Source organism: Aulostomus chinensis, chromosome 11 (assembly GCF_037954235.1).
Source record: "Aulostomus chinensis isolate RoL2024-O1b breed Wild chromosome 11, RoL_Achi_v1.0, whole genome shotgun sequence".
Taxonomy (NCBI): domain Eukaryota; kingdom Metazoa; phylum Chordata; class Actinopteri; order Syngnathiformes; family Aulostomidae; genus Aulostomus; species Aulostomus chinensis.
Genome location: NC_141330.1, coordinates 335,779 through 355,398, shown reverse-complemented (window position 1 = coordinate 355,398; position 19,620 = coordinate 335,779). Strand labels below are relative to the sequence as shown.

At 51.1% G+C, this 19,620-nt stretch overlaps 2 protein-coding genes across 5 annotated transcripts; one reads left to right on the top strand and one right to left on the bottom strand.

Annotated features, from left to right (window-relative positions):
• Window positions 1–183: 183 nt before the first annotated feature.
• On the bottom strand, window positions 184–18,650 carry LOC147252727 (uncharacterized). Of its 3 annotated transcripts, none has more exons than XM_086217464.1 (7): window positions 18,501–18,650; window positions 7,799–8,137; window positions 5,991–6,257; window positions 5,324–5,411; window positions 912–951; window positions 648–763; window positions 184–578 (listed from the first exon to the last, which is right to left on the bottom strand). In XM_086217464.1, the coding sequence occupies exons 1-7, from the start codon at window positions 18,637–18,639 to the stop codon at window positions 518–520; spliced, it is 1,050 nt and encodes a 349-aa protein (XP_086073590.1). In that variant the 5' UTR covers window positions 18,640–18,650; the 3' UTR covers window positions 184–517. The 3 variants fall into 3 exon arrangements, 2 of the variants coding, with proteins under 2 accessions (XP_086073590.1, XP_086073591.1); XM_086217465.1 differs by lacking the exon at window positions 18,501–18,650 and adding an exon at window positions 10,264–10,796; XR_015118464.1 differs by lacking the exon at window positions 5,324–5,411.
• Window positions 5,299–17,710, top strand: syt11b (synaptotagmin XIb). 2 transcript variants are annotated; one of them, XM_086217463.1, is made up of 4 exons: window positions 5,299–5,443; window positions 13,320–14,254; window positions 14,807–14,927; window positions 15,003–17,710. In XM_086217463.1, exons 2-4 carry the CDS (start codon window positions 13,322–13,324, stop codon window positions 15,311–15,313), a joined length of 1,365 nt encoding a protein of 454 aa, XP_086073589.1. In that variant the 5' UTR covers window positions 5,299–5,443; window positions 13,320–13,321; the 3' UTR covers window positions 15,314–17,710. The 2 variants fall into 2 exon arrangements, with proteins under 2 accessions (XP_086073589.1, XP_086073588.1); XM_086217462.1 differs by lacking the exon at window positions 5,299–5,443 and adding an exon at window positions 11,118–11,441.
• Window positions 18,651–19,620: the final 970 nt, after the last annotated feature.

The window sequence follows — 19,620 nt, the reverse complement described above, 5'->3', positions numbered from 1 at the left end:
TGATGGATGGGTGGATGGATGATGGATGGGTGGATGGATGAAGTGATAGATGTTGGATGGATGGATGGATGAATTGATGAAGTGATAGATGATGGATGATGGATGGATGAATTGATGATGGATGGATGAAGTGATAGATGTTGGATGGATGGATGGATGAATTGATGAAGTGATAGATGTTGGATGATGGATGGATGAATTGATGATGGATGGATGAAGTGATAGACGTTGGATGGATGAATTGATGATGGATGAAGTGATAGATGTTGGATGGATGATGGATGAATTGATGATGGATGGATGAAGTGATGATGGATGAAGTGATAGATGTTGGATGGATGATGGATGGATGAAGTGATGATGGATGGATGGATGGATGGATGAAGTGATAGATGTTGGATGGATGGATGAATTGATGATGGATGGATGAAGTGATAGATGTTGGATGGATGGATGAATTGATGGATGGAAGGAAGGATAGTTGGAGGTCATGTGACTCTGGGAGGCAAAGCAGGTATCAGCACCTTCCTGCTACTGAGCTGTAGATCACGCCGCCCTCTGTCTCCACTGAAGACGCTCTGAAGAGAACAAAGCACTGACGTCAGACACAGATGAGAGTCAAACAAACACACATCAGAGGGACCCACCTTCTTGGACTCTTTTTTTTTAACTGAATGTAGGCGTAGCTGACATCATCCACAGCTGGACTGCCATGCTCATTCTCAATGGGCTGCATGATGTTTCTGTCTATGACATCAACAGGCTGTGAACAGCAGAGAGGGAAATATGGCTGACTGACCTTTTGCCCTTACTTCCACAGGTAATCTTGACATCAAGGGGTTCATCTGATTTCTGATGCTATTTGTTTTCCCTGAAGCAGAGTGATCAAGCTCCACCCATGAAGGACTCACCCTGGGATCCATGACGCTTTCAGCCACTGCTGCACGTTTCCTGTAATAACACAAATTAATTCATAAAAATCTATATCTTAACTGCTGTGTTTTGACATTTTTCAGCAGTTATCAGAGGAATTCCCATGACTGACCCACAAAAGTAACAAATACCAGATAATTTATCCATGGTTTGCTTCTATCTGTCCCCAGGCTAATGCTCTTCATGCTAACTGTCCCCAGGCTAACGCTCCTCATGCTAACTGTCCCCAGGCTAACGCTCCTCACGCTAACTGTCCCCAGGCTAACGCTCCTCATGCTAACTGTACCCAGGCTGATTCTCCTCATGCTAACTGTACCCAGGCTAACGCTCCTCATGCTAACTGTCCCCAGGCTAACGCTCCTCACACTAACTGTCCCCAGGCTAACCCTCCTCACGCTAACTGTACCCAGGCTGATTCTCCTCACGCTAACTGTACCCAGGCTAACCCTCCTCACGCTTACTGTACCCAGGCTAACGCTCCTCACGCTAACTGTACCCAGGCTAACCCTTCTCAAGCTAACTGTACCCAGGCTAACCCTCCTCCTGCTAACTGTACCCAGGCTAACCCTTCTCAAGCTAACTGTACCCAGGCTAACCCTCCTCCTGCTAACTGTACCCAGGCTAACCGTCCTCATGCTAACTGTACCCAGGGTAACCCTCCTCACGCTAACTGTACCCAGGCTAACCTTCCTCCTGCTAACTGTACCCAGGCTGATTCTCCTCATGCTAACTGTACCCAGGCTAACCCTCCTCACGTTAACTGTACCCAGGCTAACCCTCCTCCTGCTAACTGTACCCAGGCTGATTCTCCTCACGCTAACTGTACCCAGGTTAACCCTCCTCAGGCTAACTGTACCCAGGCTAAGCCTCCTCCTGCTAAGTGTACCCAGGCTGATTCTCCTCATGCTAACTTCACCCAGGCTAACCCTCCTCATGCTAACTGTACCCAGGCTGATTCTCCTCATGCTAACTGTACCCAGGCTAACCCTCCTCCTGCTAACTGTACCCAGGCTGATTCTCCTCATGCTAACTGTACCCAGGCTAACCCTCCTCATGTTAACTGTACCCAGGCTAACCCTCCTCATGCTAACTGTACCCAGGCTAACCCTCCTCATGCTAACTGTACCCAGGCTGATTCTCCTCATGCTAACTGTACCCAGGCTGATTCTCCTCATGCTAACTGTACCCAGGCTAACCCTCCTCATGCTAACTGTACCCAGGCTAACCCTCCTTACGCTAACTGTACCCAGGCTAACCCTCCTCACGCTAACTGTACCCAGGCTAACCCTCCTCACGCTAACTGTACCCAGGCTAACCCTCCTCACGCTAACTGTACCCAGGCTGATTCTCCTCATGCTAACTGTACCCAGGCTGACTCTCCTTATGCTAACTGTACCCAGGCTAAACCTCCTCACGCTAACTGTACCCAGGCTAACCCTCCTTACGCTAACTGTACCCAGGCTAACCCTCCTCACGCTAACTGTACCCAGGCTGATTCTCCTCATGCTAACTTTACCCAGGCTAACCCTCCTCACGCTAACTGTACCCAGGCTAACCCTCCTCCTGCTAACTGTACCCAGGCTAACCCTCCTCCTGCTAACTGTACCCAGGCTAACCCTCCTCCTGCTAAATGTACCCAGGCTGATTCTCCTCATGCTAACTTCACCCAGGCTAACCCTCCTCCTGCTAACTGTACCCAGGCTGATTCTCCTCATGCTAACTGTACCCAGGCTAACCCTCCTCATGCTAACTGTACCCAGGCTAACCCTCCTCATGCTAACTGTACCCAGGCTAACCCTCCTCATGCTAAATGTACCCAGGCTGATTCTCCTCATGCTAACTTCACCCAGGCTGATTCTCCTCATGCTAACTGTACCCAGGCTGATTCTCCTCATGCTAACTGTACCCAGGCTAACCCTCCTCATGCTAACTGTACCCAGGCTAACCCTCCTCATGCTAACTTCACCCAGGCTAACCCTCCTCATGCTAACTGTACCCAGGCTGATTCTCCTCATGCTAACTGTACCCAGGCTAACCCTCCTCCTGCTAACTGTACCCAGGCTGATTCTCCTCATGCTAACTGTACCCAGGCTGATTCTCCTCACGCTAACTGTACCCAGGCTAACCCTCCTCACGCTAACTGTACCCAGGCGAACTCTCCTCATGCTAACTGTACCCAGGCTAACCCTTCTCAAGCTAACTGTACCCAGGCTAACCCTCCTCCTGCTAACTGTACCCAGGCTAACCCTCCTCCTGCTAACTGTACCCAGGCTGATTCTCCTCATGCTAACTGTACCCAGGCTGATTCTCCTCATGCTAACTGTACCCAGGCTGATTCTCCTCATGCTAACTGTATCCAGGCTGATTCTCCTCATGCTAACTGTACCCAGGCTGATTCTCCTCATGCTAACTGTACCCAGGCTGATTCTCCTCATGCTAACTGTACCCAGGCTGATTCTCCTCATGCTAACTGTACCCAGGCTGATTCTCCTCATGCTAACTGTACCCAGGCTAACCCTCCTCACGCTAACTGTATCCAGGCTAACCCTCCTCATGCTAACTGTACCCAGGCTAACCCTTCTCAAGCTAACTGTACCCAGGCTAACCCTCCTCCTGCTAACTGTACCCAGGCTAACCCTCCTCCTGCTAACTGTACCCAGGCTGATTCTCCTCATGCTAACTGTACCCAGGCTGATTCTCCTCATGCTAACTGTACCCAGGCTGATTCTCCTCATGCTAACTGTATCCAGGCTGATTCTCCTCATGCTAACTGTACCCAGGCTAACCCTCCTCACGCTAACTGTACCCAGGCTAACCCTCCTCCTGCTAACTGTACCCAGGCTAACCCTCCTCCTGCTAACTGTACCCAGGCTAACCCTCCTCCTGCTAAATGTACCCAGGCTGATTCTCCTCATGCTAACTTCACCCAGGCTGATTCTCCTCATGCTAACTGTACCCAGGCTGATTCTCCTCATGCTAACTGTACCCAGGCTAACCCTCCTCATGCTAACTGTACCCAGGCTAACCCTCCTCATGCTAACTTCACCCAGGCTAACCCTCCTCATGCTAACTGTACCCAGGCTGATTCTCCTCATGCTAACTGTACCCAGGCTAACCCTCCTCACGCTAACTGTACCCAGGCTGATTCTCCTCATGCTAACTGTACCCAGGCTGATTCTCCTCACGCTAACTGTACCCAGGCTAACCCTCCTCACGCTAACTGTACCCAGGCTAACCCTCCTCATGCTAACTGTACCCAGGCTAACCCTTCTCAAGCTAACTGTACCCAGGCTAACCCTCCTCCTGCTAACTGTACCCAGGCTAACCCTCCTCCTGCTAACTGTACCCAGGCTGATTCTCCTCATGCTAACTGTACCCAGGCTGATTCTCCTCATGCTAACTGTACCCAGGCTGATTCTCCTCATGCTAACTGTACCCAGGCTGATTCTCCTCATGCTAACTGTACCCAGGCTGATTCTCCTCACGCTAACTGTACCCAGGCTAACCCTCCTCACGCTAACTGTATCCAGGCTAACCCTCCTCATGCTAACTGTACCCAGGCTAACCCTTCTCAAGCTAACTGTACCCAGGCTAACCCTCCTCCTGCTAACTGTACCCAGGCTAACCCTCCTCCTGCTAACTGTACCCAGGCTGATTCTCCTCATGCTAACTGTACCCAGGCTGATTCTCCTCATGCTAACTGTACCCAGGCTGATTCTCCTCATGCTAACTGTATCCAGGCTGATTCTCCTCATGCTAACTGTACCCAGGCTAACCCTCCTCATGCTAACTGTACCCAGGCTAACCCTCCTTACGCTAACTGTACCCAGGCTAACCCTCCTCACGCTAACTGTACCCAGGCTGATTCTCCTCATGCTAACTTTACCCAGGCTGATTCTCCTCACGCTAACTTTACCCAGGCTGATTCTCCTCACGCTAACTGTACCCAGGCTGATTCTCCTCATGCTAACTGTATCCAGGCTGATTCTCCTCATGCTAACTGTATCCAGGCTGATTCTCCTCATGCTAACTGTACCCAGGCTGATTCTCCTCATGCTAACTGTATCCAGGCTGATTCTCCTCATGCTAACTGTACCCAGGCTAACCCTCCTCATGCTAACTGTACCCAGGCTAACCCTCCTTACGCTAACTGTACCCAGGCTAACCCTCCTCACGCTAACTGTACCCAGGCTGATTCTCCTCATGCTAACTTTACCCAGGCTGATTCTCCTCACGCTAACTTTACCCAGGCTGATTCTCCTCATGCTAACTGTACCCAGGCTGATTCTCCTCATGCTAACTGTACCCAGGCTGATTCTCCTCACGCAAGCCAGTTACAGGGAAGGGAAGCAGGTGTAATTTGTCACTTAGGGAAGGCAGTCAGGTCCACCTCTTGATGATGAAGATTGCCAAAGTAAGAGTGGCCAATGCCAGCAGGATGCCAACCACTGAACCAACCACCAGAGCCAGCAGGTCATCTGTCAAAGACATCAAGATCTTTATACTGTTGGTGAGTCTTATTCGCGCTCATCACATTGTTTTTAAAATTGTTTAATTTCATTAAATTTTGGTTTGTTTAGTTTTCGTTGGCTTTGCAGCTTTTCAACATTCCACAAATCTACAGCTTCATCTTGCTGACAAATATAATGATTGATACTACAAACATCAAATCTAAGAACATCCAACTCCAAAGAAATTGTGGCGGTGTCATGACTGAAGACTAGGTGGCGCTGTTACATGAATTCTGCATAATGAAATATTTTTAGAAGTTCAATGATCAACAAATGCTCAAGTTATAAAATAACAATGTGCACTCCTAAGAAGGAAGTGAAGTCACATCTTCACCTGTAACTCAGTCAGAAGAGCCCTTAGACTGTCATGTTGTGTTGCTGTGGCGGCCTGACAGGCGAAGGCCTGACCATCAAGGTTGTATATCTTAGGGGTCAAAACTCAAGTGGAGCTGAAGACGATGTTTCATATGTTGGTGTGTGATGATACATCAGGAATGAAGGGTTCTCCCTGTCACGGAACACCACAAAACATTTTCTGATTCTGACCTTTGACCTTGTCAGCATCGAGGTGCAGGCTGAATGGCCGGGACAAAACCTTGCTAGTCTTCAAGCCACAGGTGTAGATCCCAGAATCCTTTGTGGTCAGCCGGCTAAGCTGGAGGGAGGGGCTAGTCTCTGCAAGGGCAATGCCATCTTTGAACCAGTTGATGTCCAGCTGGTGGAACATGCAGTTGTTAGTGCAGGTCAGAGTGACTCGGCCACCATTCCTGACCTCTGACCTTCCGGGGCTGTCGATCACAATTTGAGGGACGTCTGAAGCAGAAATAAAAAGGTTACAAACATTTTTATCTCCACACAAACGTCGCGTGCATACAGTAACTGCAGCATTGAGAGGGGGGCTCTTTGGAGGAGCAAACCAGACCTGAGCCCTGAGGTTCTGTTGGGTTACTTCACACGGATCGTGTTCCTGAGACTGGTCGCAAAAACACTTTTTGAGGGTCTGGGTTTTGTCTCAGTTTCCAGCCTGGCAGAGTCAAAATTTAATGTCAAGATCGCCACTGTGGCGATGTAGCCTGTGTATTATGTGATTGGATATAAAAACACATTTCGAATGCAACCAATAACTTGATCAATGACTTGAACACGATACAAAAATGCTTCACAAGCTGTACATACTGCGGCACGACCCTCTGGTCTTTACTTGGTCTAACCCTGTCCCGGTCTCGACTTCTCAAACTCATGGACCCTGAGGGACATCAGGGTGAAACCAGCTGACTAAACTGGAGGCCTGTCTGAAGGACAGGAAACATGGAGGACCATCATTTCCTTTATTAAACTCTGATAAACTGAAGTTCTTGTGCTGGGCCCAAACACCTGAGGACCACCTGATCTGATGAGACAGGGACCCTGGATGGCACCACCCTGGCCCCCAGCACCACCGTAGGAACCTAGCAGTTCTCTTTGACCAGGACCCTTTAACTCCCACATTCAACAAACCTCCAGGACGCCTTCTTCCATCTACGTAACATCGCTAAGATCAGACACATCCTGGCTCAAGAAGATGCAGAAAAACTAGTCCCTGCTTTTGTCACTTCCAGGCTGGATCACTGCACCTCCCTCCTACCAGGCTGGACTAACAGGTCCCTAAAGACTCTCCAGCTGGTCCAGAACGCTGCTGCCCCCCTGACTAGAACTGGTAGCAGAGACCAGGTCTCTCCTGGACTGCTTCTCTGCATGGCTCCCTGTCAGATTCAGAACAGAATTTAAAATTCTTCTTCTACCATCAAAGTCCTCAACAACCAGGCTCCTTCATCCCTGACAGAGCTCCTAGTCCCCTATGATCCAGCTAGAACCCTTCACTCCCAGGATGCAGGGTTCCTGCTGGTTCCTAGAGTTCTAACAGTAGAATGGAGCCAGAGCCTTCAGCTATCAGGCTCCCCTCCTGTGGAACCGTCTCCCAGTTTCAGTCCAGGACCCAGACCCCCTCTCTAGGTTTAAGAGCAGACTTAAGACCTCCTTGTTGATCAGGCTTATAGTCAGGACTGCTTGGGCTGGCCCAAGAGACAGCGCTGGCGTTCATAGGTGAAGACCTTCCGTGCTGCCCGGCTCGAAGAGAATGAAGTAAGAAAGTAAGCAGCTCTCCTTCTCCTTCTTCGTGTCCTTTAGCACTTAGTTAGTCAGATCTGGTTTGAAGACCAAAGTTTAACGTGGTTCTATCTGTAGGAATTTTATTCTTTTATGTCTTAACCAAGATTTTAATTTCTTTGAAGAGCAAACATTGGACACATGGATGTTTTTTGGGTTAAGGACCACTGATGGCAATACTTATCAGCACTGGCATGGGAAGCTCTCACCAGTGACTTGGACCCTTGCTCCAGACCTCTCCGTGAAATGTCCATCTTTGCTCCTGGCTTCCATCCTGAAGCGGAAGGTCCTGTTGTCCTCCTTCTGGACGTCACTGATCTGTAACGTGCAGTTCCCCTTTTTGTCCCCCAGATATTTGTAACGAGACACATTCTTGGTTGCGTTGCTGTCAAACACTGATGGCGTTGAGCCCTGGCAAATTTCATGGTTCACACACCAGACGACACGGACGACCTCCTTGATGGGTGTGAAAGAGCAGCCGATGGTGACAGTTGAACCTTTGACGGCACAGATCTGTTTGTCATAGATGACCCTTTGACCCACAGAACCTGAAAACAAATATGAGGTGTAGTGATTTTTTTGAGATACACAACAAACAGTCTGAGATGTTGTGCTACATGAAGACCTTCAACAACAGACGTCGCCATGTACCAGTGTACGGTCAGTCGTGTCCTGCATGGCGAACGCCACCCACTGACACAAGCCACTCTGTGATACTCTGAACATGGATGCAATGTTTGAATCGGCTTTGTTTTTATAGAATGTTCTCTTATTGAACATTGGCAGGAATCTTATTTAAGCCTTAAAAGTGGGTGTGTCATATCAAACATGGAGTCTCATTAGGAGGCGGAGCATTGTGACATCTGTGGATCTGCTGAAGCAGGGTCTCACACCTCCTCCTTCCGGGGCAATCCATCGAACGAATGCCACCAACCAGGTCTCAAAATTTCTTCTGAAATCTTTTAATCTAAAATCTAAAAACAATTTGCAGGATATCCAACATTTCATGAAACAACCCTGTAAGGTCAAACGTCGACTCCAACAAAACGATTCAGAAGACATTTGAGGGACGCTGTTGTCTCCTCAGTCTCTAGATAGTCTGATGCAGCATCTGGAAATCCCTGAACATCAGTTTACTCTTAAAACGTCTGCATTTATTCCCCAAGACCTTAACTTTTTGTATTTTCTACTTGTGAGCTTACTTTTTTGGTTGAGATTGTACCTGTTGTGTTGAGTATAAAAGTCCAAGCTGAAAGCGTAGCTACACGTGTTTTGATGTGACATCATTCCAGGACCGAGCAGTAAGCGGAATCATGTCATGTTTTATATCCTTTCCTCCTGTATTTCTAATTTTACAGGGTTATGTGCCTGGGAGCCGACTCTAAAATTGGACGAGAGAAAAGTTTTCCATACTTTACTGAAACATTCACACAAGATTCCAGACTTTTCAAGACCTGGAAAACAGCTTTTCAAAATTCCATACTTTTTAAGACTTTCAAAACCCGTGCAAGCACCCTCCATCCCTCCATGTTCTCCCTCTTCTCCTGTTGAGGGTGGTGGGGGTGGAGCCTATCCCAGCAGCCTTCCCCCTGGACAGGTCACCAGTCCATGGCAGGGCCAACACATAGAGACAGACAACCATTGGCTCTCCCAGCCACGCCTACGGTCAATTTAGAGTCTGGATTAACCTGGTCCCTCTTGATGTCTTTGGACTGTGGAGGAAGCTGGAGTACCAGAGAGAACCCAGCAGGAACAGGGAGAACATGGAGACTCACCCAGAAAGACCCCGTGCTGCAGCTGGGGCTCCACCCACAACCCTCTTGCTGGGGGGCCACAGGGAGGACCACTGCTCCACCCAGAACCTTCTTGATGGGGGGCCACCGTGAGGACCACTGCTCTCCAAATATCATTTGTAAAAAATGTACCTTTGACAGGCACTTTTGTATCTTTAGCGAGTCATGACACGGACATGAAGACGGATGACTTGACTTTCATTTTGACTCTTGTTGTCCCCAAAGAAGAAATTCTTCTCCACATCACTGCAGACTTGAGGTTAGACTTGTCAGTCTTTCAACACAGAGGCGAGGAGGGCAGCACTTCCCTCCACCCTGACACAGCGGTCACAGTCACACTCAGCGGGTCTGTTGATGAGGAAATCAGGCTCCTTCCAAGTTGACTGTTCGACTGTTGCCTCAATGAGAGGTCCTTCCTCATCCCAGGCTCTGCCCACCACCTGCTTGGTAAACCCAAGAAACGCCACCGAAACCATGACCTCTCAGCCAGGCTGCAGCAGAGGTCATTTACAACACTGGAACAGACGCAAAGGCTTTTATAAGAATCTTTGTTTTACTTTTTGACACAGAAATTGCATTTTGATGTGAATTTTGTGAAATCATTTTTTTCCTTTTTCACTTGTACAATGGCATTTGTGGTTTTGTTTCTGTTCTGCTAATTCACTGCTCAGAGGAAGACTGCGATAACGAGCACGAACTCTCAAGAATCTGGGAATCGGTGTCGTTGTGAGAGCGTAACGGAATTCTGCAGCGAGTCCCGCAACTACCTGGAACTTTGTGCAAAATGTTCAAAAATGAACCAACTAGGACAGGAAATGGGCAACAACTGAAGTCAGCTGAGGTGGAGGGAGGGCAGACGGTCAAGAAGTCCAAGAACTCACCGGCCAGGAGAACCACGAAGCTCCACACCACCCGCTCATCCCGGCCCGCCATCCTCAGCCTCCCGCGGGTCGCCGTGTGCTCCGGTGCGGCTGAGACGTCGGTGAGGGAAGCTGATGAGTCAGGACGCTCGCCAGCTTCCTCCTTGGTTTCTTGGTCTTCTTCCTCCCGGAAGAGTGACGAGGAGGTGTCCGGGTCTCAGTTCACTCCTGACGGAGTTCCATCCATCCATCGTCATCTTCCGCCTATTCCTACACACATTAAGGGTCGCGGGGGTCTGGAGTCTATCCCAGCGTCAACGGGCGAGAGGCGGGGTTCACCCTGGACAGGTCGCCAGTCCATGGCAGGGCCAACACATAGAGACAGACAACCATTGGCTCTCCCAGCCACGCCTACGGTCAATTTAGAGTCTGGATTAACCTGGTCCCTCTTGATGTCTTTGGACTGTGGAGGAAGCTGGAGTACCAGAGAGAACCCAGCAGGAACAGGGAGAACATGGAGACTCACCCAGAAAGACCCCGTGCCCGAGCCGGGACCCGAACCCAGAACCTTTTTTGCTGTGAGGCCACAGTGCTGACCACTGCACCACCGTGCAGCCCCGGAGTGAGTTCCCCTGGGTTAAATTGCCGCCCCCCCCCCCCCCCCCCACACACACACACACAAATTTTACCATCATTCCAAATTTTTTTCCCGCTCTTGACTGGAATTGTCTGTCTGTCTGTCTGTCTGTTTTTGAGCGCGTGAGACCTTTGACCCGTCGTCCCGGAGTTAAGAGTTCAGGTTAGAACCTCGGTTCCGGTTCAGCTCAGGGTTCGGTCCTGGCGGTGTCTGTGTAAGCGCTCTAGCTTCGGCTAATATCGGCTTCTCTCGGCTGTCTCCGGTCCTCCGGGCAGAGTGACTCGGTGCAGTCTCCTCGCGAGCTCCTGCGCAGACTCTCTGCATCTACTCGCGAGCATCAGTCACCGACGGACACCGAGCCTTCGACGGTCCAGACGACGGAGCTCCTCTGGCGGCTCCAGCGGCTCCTCGCTCCCTCCTCGGTGTCGCTGATATCTGCGGGTGTGAAGAGAGCGGCGGTGGTCGGTGTCCTGTCGTGTCTCCGCTGTCCTCGCGCCCGACCGAGCGCATCCTGCCCGCACTCACAAAATGGCGGACATGACGGAGCTGCGGCCCACATACGGTGAGACCCGGTCCCCAGTCCCTGGTACCGGTCCTGGCTATGGGACCGTGGTGTCGTGTGTTTGTGTTTGAACCGACAGTCGGTGCTTTTGTCCCGAGTGTCGCGTCACCGTGTCCCCGGCGACACCGGATTATTACCGACGAGCCAACACCCTCATTAGCAGCTTCACGTCCCCCGAGTCCGACTCCGGTAGCCCCCCGAGACCAGGACGACGATGACGATGATTGACGGCAGAAGTCCGTGTTGAATATCTGACCGGGAGCATTTAACGGAAAAAACGAAGCGATTCTCATTAAACCAGCGCGCGCTCCCGACTGGCACTCGCTCGCGTGAGCGCGCATGCCAGTCGGGATTGGTATCCGATGACGTCATGTCTGTACCCAGCAGTCTCACACACGAGCTGGATGGAAGGGGAACATGTCTCACAAAACAAGATGACATCATCATCATGACCCGCTGCGACATTGTGACGGCTGTAGCTTTGAGAGCAGGTGCATGATGGGAGGCTTCGGCAACGCCTCCTGCTGCCATGATGGCGTTCCTGAACAAGGGAGGTCACATGATCCACTGCGTCTCACGGGTCCATGGGTGCTTTGCTAGGCAGTGAACTCAGCTGCTGTCAGTCACAAGACGTCATGTGATGGTGACAGCTGCAGGAGGGAGGCGTCGGCGTCTCGTTGATTATGACCACGTGGCGAGGTCGTGTTCGAGCATGCCTTGAGCTTTACCTGGGAGACGAAGGCTGTAACTTTGTGTGAGTGGCGGTTGGCGGTCTCTGGACTGCACTCCAGCCAACTGACACTGATGACTCTTTACGTTACGGCGCGGTCAGTAAACGCCATGCGTGTGAAAGCAACGACACAACAATTAAACACAGTCAAATCAGAGGAGCTGGCGGTGAGACGAGGACAGGGGACGACATTGATGATGATGTTGACAGGGACGTGGCCTGAACAATGGGCGGAGTTCTGAGTGCCCTGAGAGGCGGAGCTGCATGATATTGCTCAACCATGTATTGATCATTTCGACACCATCAGTTTGAGATGCTCCAATAATTCAGCTCATATTTGGAGGGTGGCGGCCCGGTGGAGCAGTGGTCCTCACGGTGGCCCCCCAGCAAGAAGGTTGTGGGTGGAGCAGTGGTCCTCATGATGGCCCCCAGCAAGAAGGTTGTGGGTGGAGCAGTGGTCCTCACTGTGGCCCCCAGCAAGAAGGTTGTGGGTGGAGCAGTGGTCCTCATGATGGCCCCCAGCAAGAAGGTTGTGGGTGGAGCAGTGGTCCTCACTGTGGCCCCCAGCAAGAAGGTTGTGGGTGGAGCAGCGGTCCTCACGGTGGCCCCCCATCAAGAAGGTTGTGGGTGGAGCCCCGGCTGCAGCACGGGGTCTTTCTGGGTGAGTCTCCATGTTCTCCCTGTTCCTGCTGGGTTCTCTCTGGTACTCCAGCTTCCTCCACAGTCCAAAGACATCAAGAGGGACCAGGTTAATCCAGACTCTAAATTGACCGTAGGCGTGGCTGGGAGAGCCAATGGTTGTCTGTCTCTATGTGTTGGCCCTGCCATGGACTGGTGACCTGTCCAGGGGGAAGGCTGCTGGGATAGGCTCCACCCCCACCACCCTGAACAGGAGGAGAGGGGGAACATGGAGGGATGATGGGCGTGGCCAATAATGACATAAGTGCTTCACTGAGAAACTGTGTGTGTTTGTGTGTGCACGTCTCTGTGTGTGTCAGTTCACACCAGCACACCTGGTCCATGGGGAGGTCATGTGCTCCCAGTGCCATCATCTTCTAGCATGTCCAGACAGAAACAATGAATTGGTGCTCAGGAAGTTTTCTGTTGCCTGACTGGCTGATGTCTAACACGTCCTGTCTCTTTCTCAGCCATGTCTCCTGTCCTGGCGGGCTTCCTGGGAGCTGGTGTTCTCGTGCTGGTCGTGGTCGTTCTGCTTCTCCTCTGGTCTTTTTGTCAGCGTCGCTACCTGCGTGTCTCTGGACGCTACAAACTGCACGGCGACCGTTACTGTGATGCCGAGGACCCACCCTACAAGTTCATCCACATGCTGAAGGGAATCAGCATTTACCCAGAATCCCTCAGCAGCAGCAAGAGGATTGTCCGCAGCATCCGGCGAGCTGATCGTGAGGGAGAGCGAGGCTGCGCGACCGCTGCTCCCTCTGTAGGGAGGGGCCTGGTGCTGGTGGATGCTGAGAACAACATCCTGGACGTCCCTGGGCAGCTGCAGATGAGTCACCTGCTACCCCCTGCTGGACTGGGCCCCGCCCACAGCCAGGCCCGGCTGGAGCGGGCTCTGCCAGTTCGTGCAGACTACTGCTGCCTGGACAGCAGCTCGGCCAGCAGCAGCCAGAGCAGCAGCAAGACAGCGTCGCCCTTCACGCCTGCGTCCTCCGAGCCAGAGCCAGAGCCCCGCCTGGGCGCCATCAGCCTCTCCGTAGACTACAACTTCCCCAAGAAGGCCCTCGTGGTGACCATCGTTGGGGCCCGCGGTCTCCCTGCCATGGACGAGCAGGCAGGCAGCTCCGACCCCTATGTAAAGATGACCATCCTCCCAGAGAAGAAGCATCGGGTCAAGACCCGGGTGCTGAGGAAGACCCTGGACCCGCTGTTTGACGAGACCTTCACTTTCTACGGCGTGGCCTACAGCTCGCTGCCGGATCTCACCCTGCACTTCCTGGTTCTTAGCTTTGATCGCTTTGCCCGCGACGATGTAATTGGGGAGGCTGTGGTGCCGCTGAAGGGCGTGGACCCGAGCACAGGCCGCGTCCACCTGAGCCAGCAGATCACCAAGAGGAACATGCAGGTGAGGAGCCAGGTCACATGACTACTTCATGTAGGTTAATAAAATGGTTTTGGTCAAATCAAACCGATTAAGAATATTACAGCTGACGTGACGAGTGACATGGTGACAGCTGGCAACCGATGGCGTGGGGGGTGGCGTGGTGTTGCCCTCCTCGCTCCTGATTGAAATATTTATTTTGGTGGCCACGTGAGTCGCAGTCGTGATCAATCAGGTGATGATACGTGAGGATGTCCTCCTGCCAACGAGCACCTGAGCGCCTCTGGAGGTTATTATGGAGCGTGGTCATCTCTTGCAAGTGTGATCTCCCTCCTGAAGATGACTAACTCCCTGATGATGGCATCTCCATGGCAACAAGCTGGCTGGTCACATGATTGTGGATGTTGCAAGTTTCCTGCTGTTTCGCCATAACCAGGTTAAATTCAGAAAGCAGCTGTTTCACCTTTGCGCTGCCCTGTGCCGGCGTGCTGAACACGCTTCAGACTCCTGGTAACATGACGAGTCGACATTGTGTCCTGATGCTGATGGTGTTTGTCCTTTTTGTCCCGTGGTCAGTGTGAGAGTCGCGGTGAGCTTCTGGTGTCGGTGTCCTACCAGCCGGTGTCTCATCGCCTCAGCGTGGTCGTCCTGAAGGCCCGCCACCTCCCCAAGATGGACATCACCGGCCTGTCAGCAAGTGAGTAGTGGAGCTGAGCATCAGAGGCGAAGTTTCTGTAGCGCAGGTCATTTAGGCTCCCTCTTCTCTCCTCAGACCCTTACGTGAAGGTCAACGTTTTCTACGGGCGCAAGCGCATTGCCAAGAAGAAGACGCACGTGAAGAAGTGCACACTGAACCCGGTCTTCAACGAGTCCTTCATCTACGACATCCCGCCTGAGCTGCTGCCCGAGATCTCCGTCGAGTTCCTGGTGGTTGACTTTGACCGCACCACCAAGAATGAGGTACTGGGCCGCCTGTTGCTTGGCATCCATAGCCCTGCCCCCTCTGGTGCCTCCCACTGGAGGGAAGTCTGTGAGAATCCCCGCAGGCAGATCTCCAAATGGCACAACCTGAGCGAGTACTGAGCCAGCAGCCTGCCGCCATAGGGTGGCACCTGGCTGAGACTTGACCAGTGAATGCAACTGGGAAATAAAGACTGAGTGTACAGTCCACACACACACACACACACACACGCACACACACACTCTCACACACACAGTTGTGATCTAATTAAACACTCCGTGTCTCTGACTTGTCAACGACATCATGACTGAAGAAGAATCCCGCGTGTCTGTTTAGCAAGTAGAAACCATGAAGTCCATCTAAAGGACGTCACGCCTCCTCTGACAGATGCCATGTCTTGTCTTGCTGAGGCCACACCTCCTTTGGTGGAAGCCACACTCCTCAAGCAGATGCCACACCTCCTCTGGCTGATGGTGTGTCGACAGGGAAGGAATGCTTATGTGGTGTAAAAATCCCGTCTCGCTGTTGTTGTCATGCAGTTCATTGCATGTTCGTCTGAAGAGAAAAAAAAGAAAACTTTTTAATAAGAGCTGCTGACATCACACTGACGTTACTGATTGGCAGGAAGACTCTTCATGTCTGTGATGATGTCATTACTCTGTCATTCTGCATAAAATAACCCTGAATCTATCCAAGTAGAGAGTGTGGCTGCTTCCTGTCTGACAGCCACGTGTGGCTGAAGCTGCAGGAAACACCTGACCATCAAAGAGTGGACATGTGACTTTCGAGTTAGGAGAATGAACGTCTCCCTCTGTTGTCACCAAGTCATTTCCTCCAGACGCTGAGAGCAGCTGTGGTGACCTCTGGTGGTGCACCTGATGGCTGCGCCCCCAAACACAAATCAGTCATGATCATCGGGATCTGCTTCCATGTGTCTGCATGTTTCCAAACAGCGACATCACCTTCGTGCGTCTTCACTGCAGGGAAAAATAAGTCTTTATTTGATTCAGAAAATCTAAATGAGGCAAAAGCAGGCCTGAATCACGTGACTTGGTTGTTGCTCAGCATGACTCAGTCGACCGTCCGAGCTGCTCGGTGTTGTAGCGAAGTGTTTTAGCAGACCAACGCTCACCATTGTTTGGACCTCGGCACCAAAAAGGTGATGAGCGATCTCAGCTGCCCTCAGCCGCAGTGCCACTTCCTGTTGGTCTCCTTGGATTAGCAGGGTTAGTAAAACAGACTTCCTGCTGTAGTGGCTGAAGCAGCCAGTTGGTGGCGCCGTTGTTGCCGACAAGGTCATTCACAAGTTGTCATCCGTTTGAAAACAGATATATGTTTCCCTGCTCTGAACTGAAGCTTGGAAACTTGATTTTACTTTTCTTGGATGGTTGAAGTACAGTTGTACTACAGCTGTCAGAAATACTAAAACATGTACTCGACTACTTTAATCTAAGAGCTTCAGATTCAAATTTTGCACGGAATGAAATAAAGATGGATTATCAGAGAAGAAACATTCCAACCTCCATGTCTTCAAAATCACGGCAGGCATGCATGGCAGCTTCAGTTCAGTCAGGCCAGCCGTCCTCAGGGGGGAGGCCCTTGGAGCGAGCAAGCGGCGTCCTGACGTACTTCACGTGTTACGATGGTTTCATGTCGGCCGCCATCAACACAGTGTAGTTGTGGAAGTGCGCTGCCAACAAGTGTCAGCACCGAGAGTCTGGAGGAGTCGATGCTGAACTCTGTTGCGCCCTCTAGCACCAAAGAGTGAGATCGCTGTGGGAATGAGGCTAGCAGCTATCATGGTGACTTACATGCTGGCTACGCAGCAACAGGGCATGTCACCTCCATCTTGTAGCTCCCCTGGACTTTTCCCAATGCACCTTGTGTCAAACTCTGGTTGCTGCCCTCTTACCTATCATTTTTTAAATCAAAACATTTCTTCCAAGCTAGTCCAGTAGCTAACCAGCGCCTGACGGTGCACGTGATCAGGTCTGTGTTTATGATACAGCTGTGACAACACGTCGGTCCACAGGCTTAGAACTGTTCTAGTAACAGAACAGTTCTACTACTTCTCAAGAGAATACACAACGTTTGGAATGAATTAGATGATTGGCTGGCATTACAAACAAACTTTAGAAAAAAGAAAATCCCCTTAATGGCATTCCGTTGGTCACAACGACTGTGCTCATAGCGCTGCCTGCTGGCGGCGGTAAAACCAGTCGGTGCTGTTAGCACAACCGCTGTTGTACAGACATGAGGGTGGTGGGTGTGTCCTCGAACGGCTAACTAGATGAATGTCGATGTTTGAAGAAGTGACGGCGCCGTTGGCTCAGACCAACTGTAGATTTGTACAGATGATGTTTGCTGTGTCCTTCCTGTCCGACATCCTCAGAGCTTCTTGTGTGTTTGAGCGCCCCCTGCTGTAGACCTGGATGCTAACCTCTGTGTTGGGTTTGTTAACACTTGTTGGACGTGCAAATAAAAACAAGTTAGCTTTGGATGCTTCCTGTGATTGATTCCCTCATCTCTACACCTCCACTACCTCATTGTCCAAAACACGTCACATCTTCATTTTAGCTTCTGCAGGAAATGTGAGATGTCACATTTTACACACATGTGTAACCTCGATGGCGCCATGTGCTGCCTCATGCCAGCCCAAGAACCATGCTTGAATGTTGCAGCAGGACAATCCAGTTCTACAGAACGTTTGCAAAAGTTTATTATGATTGTTAGCTGCACATGTCCTAGCATGCTAACTAGCCAATGACCTGCGCCTCAACTTGAGTGTAGTAAGAAGGAATAACGGCTCTTCACAGTAAGCTTTGTATTTTTAAGGAGTGCCTTCTACAGAACACGCCTTCGCCATAGAAACATGTCATGGGCCAAATGTTTTAAATGCTGTAAAGTGGTGATGCAATCATCAGCTGGCAGCCTCTCATCACATGGATGTTGTTAGCGTGGGTCACAGGACCGCCGCTCTGCTGAATTTCAGCCTCAATGTTTGATGACATTTTGGATCAATTTCCGATGACAAAGAGATCACCTTCCTTTCCCACCAAGACCCTGAACGCCTTCCTGCCCAGGGTCTTTGTCACCTACTAGAACCAGCATTCGGACGCACCGAACTACAAGTGTCATTGAACTGTTTTTCTGAGAAGCCCGGGAGGATCCAGGAGGACCTCAAGATGCTGAGAGGACACACGCTGGTGTGCCTTTGCAGGCATCAGTGAGATATTTGTTCTGCCAGACAACGTCAACATCCCGACCATGAATACTGAGAGAAGCAGTCCTACCTGGCATGTCATTTACCTGTCAGTGGAGATTTATTCTGAAAATCTCTCCAAGGAGTCGTCAGGCTGCTTCCTGTGGACTCCTCTGGACTCTGTTGGAGGGGCTGAGGGTCTGTGTGACAGCAGCTCCAGTCTAAGGGAACAAAGATTCCCTTCATGCTCCTGTGATGAGAAGTTCTGCTGATAATCTTCTCGTTCCACTCGCCGTGGTCCATCAGGCTGCTGCTTTGACCAACTTCCACAAAAGCTTCCAGCTGATGGGGAAAATCTCACCAATTAGCACGTGGTTGATGGGATTTCCCACAGAAAAATATTATCTGGTTCTTCTGGGAAAAAACCCATCATTTTTATTGGATCAGAGATTTCTCAGAAACATCATTTCTGATCATTTAAAATGAAAAACCAATCTTTCCATGATGATTGCATCTCATTGGTCCTGTCAGAACCGTGGAGTGGGCGGAGTAAATGCATCACACGTGCCCCCCTCCCCCCATGTTCGTTACTCTACTCTGACGTGAAGTAGTCACCATATGTGTCGCACGTTAGAAAGAAACCCAGTGAATCTGCTGGCAGATGATAAACCCTGGGCAACGATCAGCTGATGAGGACCACCATGTCATTGATTCTGAGGCAAGGCGCTGCAGTTCCAGCGGTAACCAGCTGATGACGCTGTGTGAGGTCACAAGGCTCCGCTTCCCCTCTGCAACCACCAGTGATGAAGCGTGTCAAAGCAGAATCACATGAACCCGGGGAACACGGACCCGAACAGGGATCCCTTCATGGCCGGCGTGCTGCGGTCGCTGTCCCGCGGCATCTCAGGAGGACGAGTCCTCGCTGCTGATTGGTCGACCGTCTTTGCCTGAGAGAACGCCGATTAGTGGAGATGAAGTTTACTGCGCTGCTTGTAAACCGTCAAGACGAGAAGCCGGGCGACGGCGCGCCTCCCTCGTCAGGTGAGGTGGTGGTGGTGGAGGAGGTCTTGGCAGGGGCGTCTTTTCTCCTCTTGGATTTCAAATCTGGAACATTTGCATCCCAGCTTCTGATTATGCCTGAGAACAGTGGCAATGTACAGAGGCTCCGCCCACTCGCCGTGATATCACTGGCGTTCTCTCCACTTTCTAACCATTGACCTCATCCTT